Consider the following 10,801-nt stretch of genomic DNA (forward strand, 5'->3'; position numbering starts at 1 on the left):
TATTCTCTTGTAAATTAAAAAGTAATGCGTTACTTTACTAGTTACTTGAAAAAAGTAATCTGATTACGTAACTCACGTTACTTGTAATGCGTTACCCCCAACACTGGTTATGAATACAGTGGCATTCATTCACTGAAATAATAAAAAAAAGGCTTGTTGCAGGTCTTATAGTGAGGAGAACTTGGACATCTGATGACTTTAAACACGTAAATGGGATTTAAATGCAGAAATATAAAAACATGAAATGTTTAAGCAGTGTGTGAGACCTAGATACAGGACAATATCTTAAAAGCAACATCACCTACTGTAGCAGATGAAAATAAAATTTAAGGAGGGCTTGAGTCTGCCACGTGTATTAAAATTAATTTGAATTAATACATTTTAACAATAAATATGCACAGAAATATACATATGCACAAAATAAATATAGGGCATTTAATTAGCTCAGAACGTTTGCGTGTTTCCATAAAATGCTTGTGATTAGCACCATCTTGTGCATCTCTGCACATTAAACTGCACATTGCAGTCACTGAACATGAAAATCTACAAAAACCAATGAAGAAAAAAAAGCACTTCTCATCCCAAAAATAATTGTAGGCTATATAACAACTGTTATTTATACAACATATGTTATTTATGTTGTATAATAAACTAAAACTCTTTCTGTGTAGAAACATTTTTACACAGAAAAGGTCTTTCTGAGGCCATTTTCCACATTATTTTCTGCTGTAAGATCACAAAAACACACATTTTCTACTAAATATCTACACTTGTCTGCATAGCCTGCTATGTTTCTTTCAGTTCCCCACAGAATTTGTTTTTGTATTTTCAATGTGCGTCAGAAGGTCAACTCTAGGCTATATATTTTGTAGCATTGTGTAGCATGTGGTATCTGCTTCCACCACTGAGGAAACGTTGTTTTTTTTGTACCTTGAATTCTCATTACATTCAATAATAGGGTATTTTTGTTCTTTATTTTATTACTGCAAGTCTGAAACTCAGAAATTATTTGCCCCAAAAATGAAAAATCTGTCATCAACTTATCACGCTTGTGAATAAAGGAGATTGTTTGCAGAATGTCCAACTATTGTTTGTCATTACTAAAGTGAATGGGATAAGCTCCAGCTCCAGCAAGGATAAAAAGCAGCATAAAAGTTGTCCATATGACTCGTGCACCGTAATGCATGTCTTCTAAACCAAAAGCGTTTGGGAAAATCTTCCCCTCTGCAAATGATCTCTCATTGCACCCAGCGTTGCCTCATTCTTTAACCACACAACAGCCCTATTTTCTGCCATGTTTTAATCAGTCTGTATGATAATAGCAAATGTATTAAGGTTGACAGGAGTTCTTCATATGTACAATCACATGACAGAAATGAGCAGACTGCGCTGGTGTAAAATATATATTATTACTGTACTGTAAACTCCACATCCTACATAAAGGGTTTCAGTGAATGTTTGGTGAAATGTGTAATATGTAGGAATATTTATATATTTATTTTATATATGGGAATTTCTATCATCAATATCTAGGTCACAATGTATAATTTCCACACGTATAATTTTAACAATAGGTTTTCTTTGTAAACTAATAAATATTAAGTGGCTGTGAAGTTGTATTTGTTACATTATGAAACCAAATTTCAGTTGTAATCGAGAAACAAAACCAACCATGTGGCTTTATTTTAATTTTTCATTCTCATGACACTAGATGGCAGTGCAGGCGAGTTTAACCAAACCTTAGGTTAAGAGCTCAAGGCCTGGTTTCACAGACAGGACCAGGATTAGGCCATAGTTCAATTAGGACATTAGATCCATTCATCAGTAATATTATTTTAAATACCATTATTCAGTAATTTCTGCCATTATTCCCAGGTAAGTTACAAATAAAGACTTTGCTCATGTCTGATAAGCAAACAGTTGTTTCTGTGATTATGCAAAGGTGGTCTATAGATTATTCAAAGACACAAGTTATATGACCTTTAAGTAACTTTTTTTATATAGGTTACAAAGCTATCTCATTTAAAATACTCAGAAGAATGTTAGCAACATTCGTTTGCTTTATCAAATAAGGAACTTTTTTTTTGTTAAATAGCACAAAAATGCATTAAATTAACATCAACCAGACAAACAAACACAAGGGGTACATTTTTAAAATATAGGCTAGGTATACATTCAAAAAACCCACAAACGTCTATGACCTGTTTAGGCTATTTTTATCTGCTTTATTAAATATTTCAAATTGAAGCAATTCATATAATGGTGAAAGCAGAATGGGTTCTAAAGTAATATTTTTATGCATTTATTTATTTAGCTAAATCTATAATTGGAGATGTATAATTAAAAAAAGGAGCTAAACAAACAATTAGCTGGATGACACCACTGAAGTGCATATATTATATTAAATAATAATATGAAATGCTCTAATAAGGGTTTTACATCATACAAAAAGACGTATAAACTCATTCATAAAAAAAAAAAAAAAGTTTGACGACAAACTTCCGGAAGAATTATGCACCACCGACGCAAGTGCAAGCACGACTGCGCAAATGCGCAAACACAAAAGTTGCATTCTCACAAGTTGCATGCCACAGCATTAAAGACAGACAGCATCACTTCCTTGATTTCACGGGACAGAGAGCGAGTCTCCTCCCACTCGAGTGGCATATTGGTGAGAAAAAGCCTCGTTTGTCTCACGGGAAGAAGTTGAATACATGAAGAAACGCCACAGTTAGAGGAATCACAATTCAAAAGTCAAGGGCTCAGCACATCTCTTCTCCGGGCGGCTGGATTATTAGAATGTGTTACTGCCAAAGCGAAGAAACAAGTGGGTTGAGACACTGAGTTGACTGGACACATTGCGCTGGATCAGGGGGGTTTAAAGTATCGGAAAAACTACTGAAACCTTTGCAGATATGTCTGAACACTTGTTTTGTTTTCTTCACATTGGGGATATCGTGTCTCTGTATGCAGAGGGAACTGTCAATGGATTTATCAGCACTTTAGGGTAAGTTGCCTCCCATTGCTCATTATATTCGTCTTAAACGTAAGTAAACATGGCATTTAGATATTTCATTTAGGTACACTGGTGTGATTATGTTGCCCAAAATGCAGTAATACAATATTAAACCTGCAATACAATTTCATCTATGTTTTATCCTCCTCATGTCAGATGAAGTTTGTTGAGTGGAAGTAGGAAGTGATTTGAGCACATACTGGAGGCCAGAGGTGCAATGTGACAGCATTGCTTCAAAAGCATGCAAATCATTGAACAGGAATGCAAAGTTTTCGCTATTTTACACAGTAACACTAATACAACTAACATAGGCTCAGTTTAAAGGTGTGTGCAGTAATTTTTGCGAATTAAAAATGTTTTACAAAGAAAATCTGAAAAATGAACAGCACATTTGAGAGAAATACGTCATATGAAATAAAGGCTCTAGATAAATTAGTATTAAAAAAGTAAAAAAAACAACTTCTTTAGTATTAAATAAAAAATAAAAATAAAAAGCTGATTTAATCTACATGGAGCGGGTCACCACCTCATGGATGATGCCATTTTTTAAATATCATGTGACCTGTTGTGTCATGAAAATGGTTGATTAACTACTAATAATCACAACACGAATAATATGTTCGCTTTATAGAGCTTTTTCAGCCAGTGCTCTTTACAAGGTATAGCACACAAAACATTATAACAACAAACACATTATACATACTGCAGGCGTGGAGTCTTAGTCCACACTATGGTATGGATCAGGATGTGTGCAATTCACCTGTTCAAACAGAATGAGGATAAGTGGACAACAAAGTGTCAGTTTAAATCAAAAACCACTGGTACTTTTGGAATGAGTAAGATCCAGCTAAACGCAGATAAAAATTTACTGAGTGTACCTTTAATTAATAAAGCAACAGTTCACCCAAAAATAAAAAATATATTGCTGAAAATGTTCTCACCCTCAGGCCATCCAAGATATAGATGAGTTCTTTTCTTCATCGGAATAGATTGGGAGAAATTTAGCATTACATAACTCGCTCACCAGTGGATCCTCTGCAGTGAATGGGTGCCGTCAGAATGAGAGTTCATACAGCTGATGAAAACATCACAATAATCCACAAGTAAACCATGCTTTCAGTCAGTCAGTTAAGGTCTTGTGAAGTGAAAAGCTGCATGTTTGTAAGAAACTCTCCTGTTTGAACTCTCCTTCTGATGGCACCCATTCACTGCAGAGGATCTATTGGTGAAAAAGAGATGTAATGCTACATTTCTCCAAATTTGTTCTGATGAAGAAACGACCTCATCTACTGTGCATCTTTGATGGTCTGTGGGTGAATACATTTTTCAGCAAATTTTCATTTTTTGGTGAACTATTCCTTTAAAGTTAAATCAAATTGAATTTTAGAGTTTCTGAGATTGCACTGTGTAACAGAAGCAGTTTTCATTTGATTTTCATGTGGTCATGTAGGAACACATCTGCTTGAGTCTTATTAAAGATTACGAATATAACCACATGGAGGTGAAACGCCCAGCTCCATTTCAGGTGCGTTGAATCACTTTTACATTGTTGTGCAATTGAATTTTAGAGTTTCTGAGATTGCACTATGTAACAGAAGCAGTTTTCATTTGATTTTCATGTGGTCATGTAGGAACACATCTGCTTGAGAGTCTTATTAAAGATTACGAATATAACCACATGGAGGTGAAACGCCCAGCTCCATTTCAGGTGCGTTGAATCACTTTTACATTGTTGTGCAATGACTCATCAATTAATTAAGGTGCAGAACAAATGACGCTCCAGTGCACCGTGCCATTCTGCTCTGTGGCATTCAGAATGCTGCCGTCACAATATGTACAACTTCTCTTTGCTTAAATATTTTAGGTTCAAAGAGTTTTTGCTGTATTGAATCAGAGGGATTGCAGTAGTGGTCATTTCTCTGTCACTTTTCACAATTCATGACACAGCTGTTTAGTTGTTTTGGAGTTTCAGAATTTGTAAAACTTATTGTGTGGTTTTTCACTTTCTTACTATGATTCAAACGTAAGCGATGGGGTTTTCTTTAGAAGCATAATGCAGGCTAGTTTACACTTACTTGTAGTAATGTGCACTTGTATTGGAATTGTGGCTTTCTGTAGGAGCAGACTTTGTGTTAAAGCGAACTGTCAGACTGCATGACCCAGTATTGTTATTCACAGTTGACATTCCATTTTTTGTCTTTTGTTACTTTTGCAGTGTGTTTGTCCAGTTATGTTTTTCCATATTTAGACAGGCAGTGTATGCTAAGTATAGGATATATTTTTTTTTTACCACACCAGGGTGACTAGGAGCATGAAATTGTCCAGCCATGACTTCCTGTTCCACAGGATTATAAATATGAGGAACACAAAGGCCAAATTCCCTTGATCATCCATCAAAGAATATCAGTAAAACCAAAGAATGTAGTTCTGATGTGCAGAACAAGATTGTTGAGCTTCACAAAATAGAATGTGGCTGTAGGGAAATAGCTAATGCATTGAAAACCCCCATTTCAGGGCAATAATTAAGAAGTCAACTAAAGATGTTACAAATCTGCCTGGAAGAGGACGTGTGTCTATATTGTCCTAATGCACGGTGAGGAGGAGAGTTTGAGTGGCCAAAGACTCTCCAAGGATCACAGCTGGAGATTTGCAGTTATTAGTTAAGTCTTGGGGTCAGAAAGCTTAAAAAAAAATCAAACAGCCCCTACATCACCACATGTTGTTCGGGAGGGTTTCAAGAAAAATCCTCCTCACTCATCCGATAACAAATTCCAGCATATTCAGTTGTCAGACACGACTGGAACTTCAAACGGGACTGGCTTCTATGGTCAGATCAGATGAAACAAAAAAAAAACAAAAAAAGAGCTTTTTGGCAGCAAACCCACCAGATGGGTTTGGTGCCAACAGGGATAAAAAGTACCCCATGCCCACGGTTAAATATACTGTTGGATCTTTAATGTTGAGGGCCTATTTTTCTGCCGGAGGTCCTGGACATCTTTTTCAGAGACATCATCATGGATTTGAACAAATAACAATGGGCCGTGGTTGGATCTTCCATCAGGACAATAATCCAAAACAACCATCAAAATCAACACAAAAATGTGTCACTGAGCACAAAATGAAGCTTCTGCCATGGCCATCCCAGGTCCCTGACCTGAACCCTATATAGAAAATGAGTGGGGTGAATTGAAGAGAAGAAGCACCAACATGGAGCTGGGAATCTGAAGGATCTGGAGAGAATCTGTATGAAGGAATGGTCTCTAATCTCTTGTCAAGTGTTCTCCAAACTCATCAGGCATTATAGGAGAAAACTCAGAGCTGTTATCTTTGGAAAAGGATGTTGCAATAATTAGGTGCCAATAATTGTGGCCAATGTGAACTATAGAAAAACATTTATTTCATAATGAGATTTTCCCCCGACTTTCCAGTGATTTACTTCAATGACAGGTTAGAATTTTGTGATTTATTTATTTTTTTTGTTGTAATGAAAGATCAAAAAGATAAATGATGCAGATTTATTTTCACAGCCACCTTTGCTCATATTTACCAAGGGTGCCAGTATTAGTGGAGGGAGCTGTAGTTGACCCAAAAATGAACATTCTGCCATCATTTACACACCCACAAGTTCTTTCAAACCTGTATGAGTGGTTTTCTTCTGTTGAGCACAGAAGAAGATATTTTGAAGAATGTTGGCAACCAAATAGGAGAAAGAAGAAAGAAACTCATACAGGTTTGGAACAACTTGAGGGTGAGTAAATGATGACAGAATGTTCATTTTTGAAAACTATCCCTTTAAAGACAGGACTAATGTGAGCTACGGTGTTGTTAATCGAATGGTATGTGCTTTTGTTGAAGTCACCAGCCTGTATTATTTACAGCCTTATATTGTAAATAATTTTCAGCTGCAGAATTCATGGTGGAAAAACTTAATTACCCATGATTCTGCAGAGAAAGCACCACCAGTCAGAGAATCACAACAAGCAAATTGCACCAAAAAAGCACTTTAGCGCCCGTCCACTCCCAAGAAGCACTTTGAATGATGTTCCTAATGTTCCCAAGCTACTTAAATACTTGTATGCATAATATGCATATTTTGCAATAAATGAGAATTTTTGTTTCTCTGTATATAACCAACATATTTAAATCAAGTTATGTTTCTCTTATTTTTCACAGTGCTTCACGGGATTGTAGTTCTTTCCCTCATTAAATCTGTTAAATACACAGCCTTGTAACTTTGTCTTTTTTCTGATTTTCAAATACATTTTTACTTCAAATCAAAGTTTGTCATGTTGCAATTCACCTCATAGCTTATAACTCTTAAAGACTTTTTTTTCTAAATCCCTATGGGAAAAACACTTGCGTATCCAAGGCAGATGAAATAGTGGTTGGGCACTGTTGCACCCTATGGGAGTACTGCTTCCCACGATGCAATGTGCTTGACTTAACTTTCTATTTCTAGTTAATGAATGAAGTGGAACATTATTTGATCAAACTGCCAAAAGACATGTTTCACAAATGAAGGGAACTAAAGTTTTTATGATTGCACATTGCCTATTTCTTAATATTTTGCAAACTTAGCAGGCAGTATGCAATTTATACTGTGCAGTATTTAGTAGTATGCTTGCACTCTATACTGAACATTGCCAAAGCTTTTCTTCTGATCCTAAACAAGGCGTTCTTGGATTATTTCTGTAACGGAGCCGATGAGACGAGAGGCATGTGGATCCATATGCAAGCTTTTATTTACAGGCAGGGTCAACACAGGCAAGAGTCGGACACCAGCAAACAGATATGTAGAGGGCAAGACAAAAAAGGAATCCAAAACAAGCAATAATCCAATCGAGGTGCAAACACAGTCCGAATCAGCAAGGCAAAGGGTAAATCCAAGACAGGCTATAAACTTCAGGGCAGGCAGAAATCAGACAGGACGAGATAACAGGCTAGGATCAAGACACGGGAAAACAGACTATGAACAAGGCTAGACTCATGAACTTGGAAGGGCTCCGTAAAGTAGCTATCCCTAGGTGAGCGATAAATGCTGAACAATACTCGGCGTTGAATGGTGTGAGACTGATTTATATAGTGTGTGTTATTGGTAGCAGCTGTGTGTGATTGGTTTCAGGTGAGCTTGTGATTAGTGCAATGGAGCATGGGAAATGTAGTCCAGGGTGATGTGTAACAGTCTGTGTGGTGTGAGAGTCAATATAAAGGGAGGGCGACCTCTGGTGGCAAACAGATGGAAGTTCATGGACAGGATTCGTGACAATTTCCCAGAGGCTGTCATGGGTTTGTATAGAGATATAATGGAAGTTGAATGGGGTTGTCTTTTTTTTTAGGAACCTTTTTTTAGGAACCAATATCTTGTTATACTGCCGAACCCTAGAGAGGAAAGACTGATAAGAGGTTTGATTGGTTGAAATTCTACATAATAAACATTTATGGCTATAATTTGAGAGTTGTTTGGTTAAAAGGACATTAATATGGCTGGTCACACAGTTCATTCTATATAATCAGTTATTAATCGGTTCATGGCTGTGAAAGCAAATGTAGTAGCTTACTCCAATTTCTTATATATGAAATACAAATCATCATCCGGTCTAAGAGAAAGAATAGGATTTGTTCTAACATGCTTAACTTGCAGCAAGCTAGGAACAATTATTTTGCTTGGACAAGGTCTAAATCCTTCACCTCATGTCATCAAGTAATGGAGCTATAATTAGTATGTTTGAACACTGCCGACCAGGCTTGCATTTGGTTCATGTTTAACTTGTGTAGTGTACTTTGTTGTGTCTTTGAAGATTGCTGGCTGTCAAAGATTTTAACTCTGTTACTCATTTATAAGCATGTAATACTATAGGCTGTTCTGTTGGCACCTTTCCTGTTTTCTACTCCCCCTTCTAAAACACATCCTATTAATGTACTTAATGTCTTTGTTTAATACGTCTGTACAGATACACAGGAAGATGAGGAAGTGTGCTGGCATAGCCAGTTAAAGCAATAAAACTATTTGTCACTATGAAAATACCCATTTGCAGCACTTACTTGGCTTAGTCATTGTTCGGTAGAGTGGCTCTTTTTGTGGTGGTTTGGTAGCTCTGTGGTTGCTAATTTAAAAAAAAAAGTTTTTACATTGTTTGAATATTTAAATGAACATTTGTTAATTATTTGGCATTGTTATTAAATGCAGACATGCCTGATGATTCATGTGAGGATAGGTAGACTTTAATAAAGCATCTAAATTTAGATAAATTACATAAATTCCCATGCTTCCCTCTGAGGGTTTTCATAATCCTCATTTCAATGAGATTGAAGACTGTCAAAAAGATTATAGTAGATTTTTTTTTTCTGTGGGAAATGCACATCAGAGGACAACTTACTGTTACTTGATGTTGTAGACCTGAAAATCAGGTTTTTGCAACTTTGTCTTTATATTCAGGAGAATTTAACTTCTTACTGTTAAAGGAAATTCATTAATACACTGTAGACTTTCAAGCAAAAGTTGTTCCTTTCTCAGAATGGACTGTCCCAAAAATCCCAACCAAGTGTATGCTACCTCTAAAGGTACTTGAAAATATTGCTTTGCTAAACCTAAAATCAGTATTTGTGATTTTAACAAATTATGGCTGTCAATAGATCATAACAGCAAGACACGCGACAGAATTAGATTTCAGGAAGCAGCACTCTTTACAGGCCTTACTCACACTTGTTTCTTTTTCATAATACTACTGCATAATGTTTAGTGCTATTTATTCTGTGCTTTGAAACTATTTGTCCTGTCCAAAGTCTTAAAGCATAGTAACTAATAATAATTAGTTGAATTGCATCAAAACGCTTGTGAACACTGAACTCTGAATCTGCAAAAATTAAATAGAACAGCTTTCCACATACTTTATGGTCTTATGCAACCATACATAATTTACCAATATGCTGGACTGCCACATATAATCATTTTATGAACATAAATGGTGAGTTTCGCTTCATATTTCATGGTTTTTTTTTTTCATTTTAAATGAAATGCATTGCTTTTTTGTTGTTGACAAAAGGGTACTTGAGGTACAAAGGGGTACAAAAAAGGTTGGGGAAACACTGCTGCTGCCCAACTCTTGGGTAACAGGAGAAAAGTAATGCTACTGCTCAGATAATGGCCTTTCTGTCATACGCTGTGAGGCACTTCCTTTAAATGTGGTAATGTATGTAGTGTGAACTCACACCATTCATTCCTTTTTTGTGTCTTCTACAATTGTAAGGAAGGAAGATTAGCTTGATGTTGTACTACAAATTTTGAGGTTGTTTGATTTACATCATGGAAGCATTATTCATAAATTCAGTTAAACCAAAAATAATAATAAACTTCATTTTATTCTCAACATGATGTGTAAGAGACCTATATCACACCCACATTCCTCCAGTCAGTTCAGTGCAGTGGTGTGAACTTCTACATTTTATTGCTGAAGTATTTATTTACAGACAGCTGTGTTCACAAGATAGCCAAGCTGAAACAAGTGCTATCATTAAAGGGGTCATATGATGCTGCTAAAAAGAATATTATTTTGTGTATTTGGTGTAATGAAATGTGTTTATGTGGTTTAAGGTTCAAAAAACACATTATTTTCCACAAACTGTACATTATTGTTTCTCCTCTATGCCCCGCCTTTCTGAAACGCGACGATTTTTACAAAGCTCATCAGTCTGAAAAGCGAGGTGTGCTCTGATTGGCCAGCTATCCAGTGCGTTGTGATTGGCCGAATTCCTCAAGCGTGTGACGGAAATGTTACGCCCCTTACC

The 10,801-nt window shown here is 36.2% G+C and overlaps 1 protein-coding gene across 2 annotated transcripts in view; it reads left to right on the plus strand.

Annotated features, from left to right (window-relative positions):
- Positions 1 to 2,576: 2,576 nt before the first annotated feature.
- LOC107672258 (inositol 1,4,5-trisphosphate receptor type 2-like) overlaps positions 2,577 to 10,801 on the plus strand; it is a 93,232-nt gene continuing 85,007 nt past the window's right edge. For both annotated transcript variants that reach the window (XM_016465371.1, XM_016465372.1), the window contains exon 1: positions 2,577 to 3,007. In XM_016465371.1, coding sequence (XP_016320857.1) covers positions 2,916 to 3,007 — 92 coding nt within the window. In that variant the 5' untranslated portion in view covers positions 2,577 to 2,915. The remainder of the gene's footprint in view (positions 3,008 to 10,801) is intronic.

The sequence above is a fragment of the Sinocyclocheilus anshuiensis genome, unplaced genomic scaffold, assembly GCF_001515605.1.
Source record: "Sinocyclocheilus anshuiensis isolate Anshui unplaced genomic scaffold, SAMN03320099.WGS_v1.1 scaffold997, whole genome shotgun sequence".
Classification (NCBI taxonomy): domain Eukaryota; kingdom Metazoa; phylum Chordata; class Actinopteri; order Cypriniformes; family Cyprinidae; genus Sinocyclocheilus; species Sinocyclocheilus anshuiensis.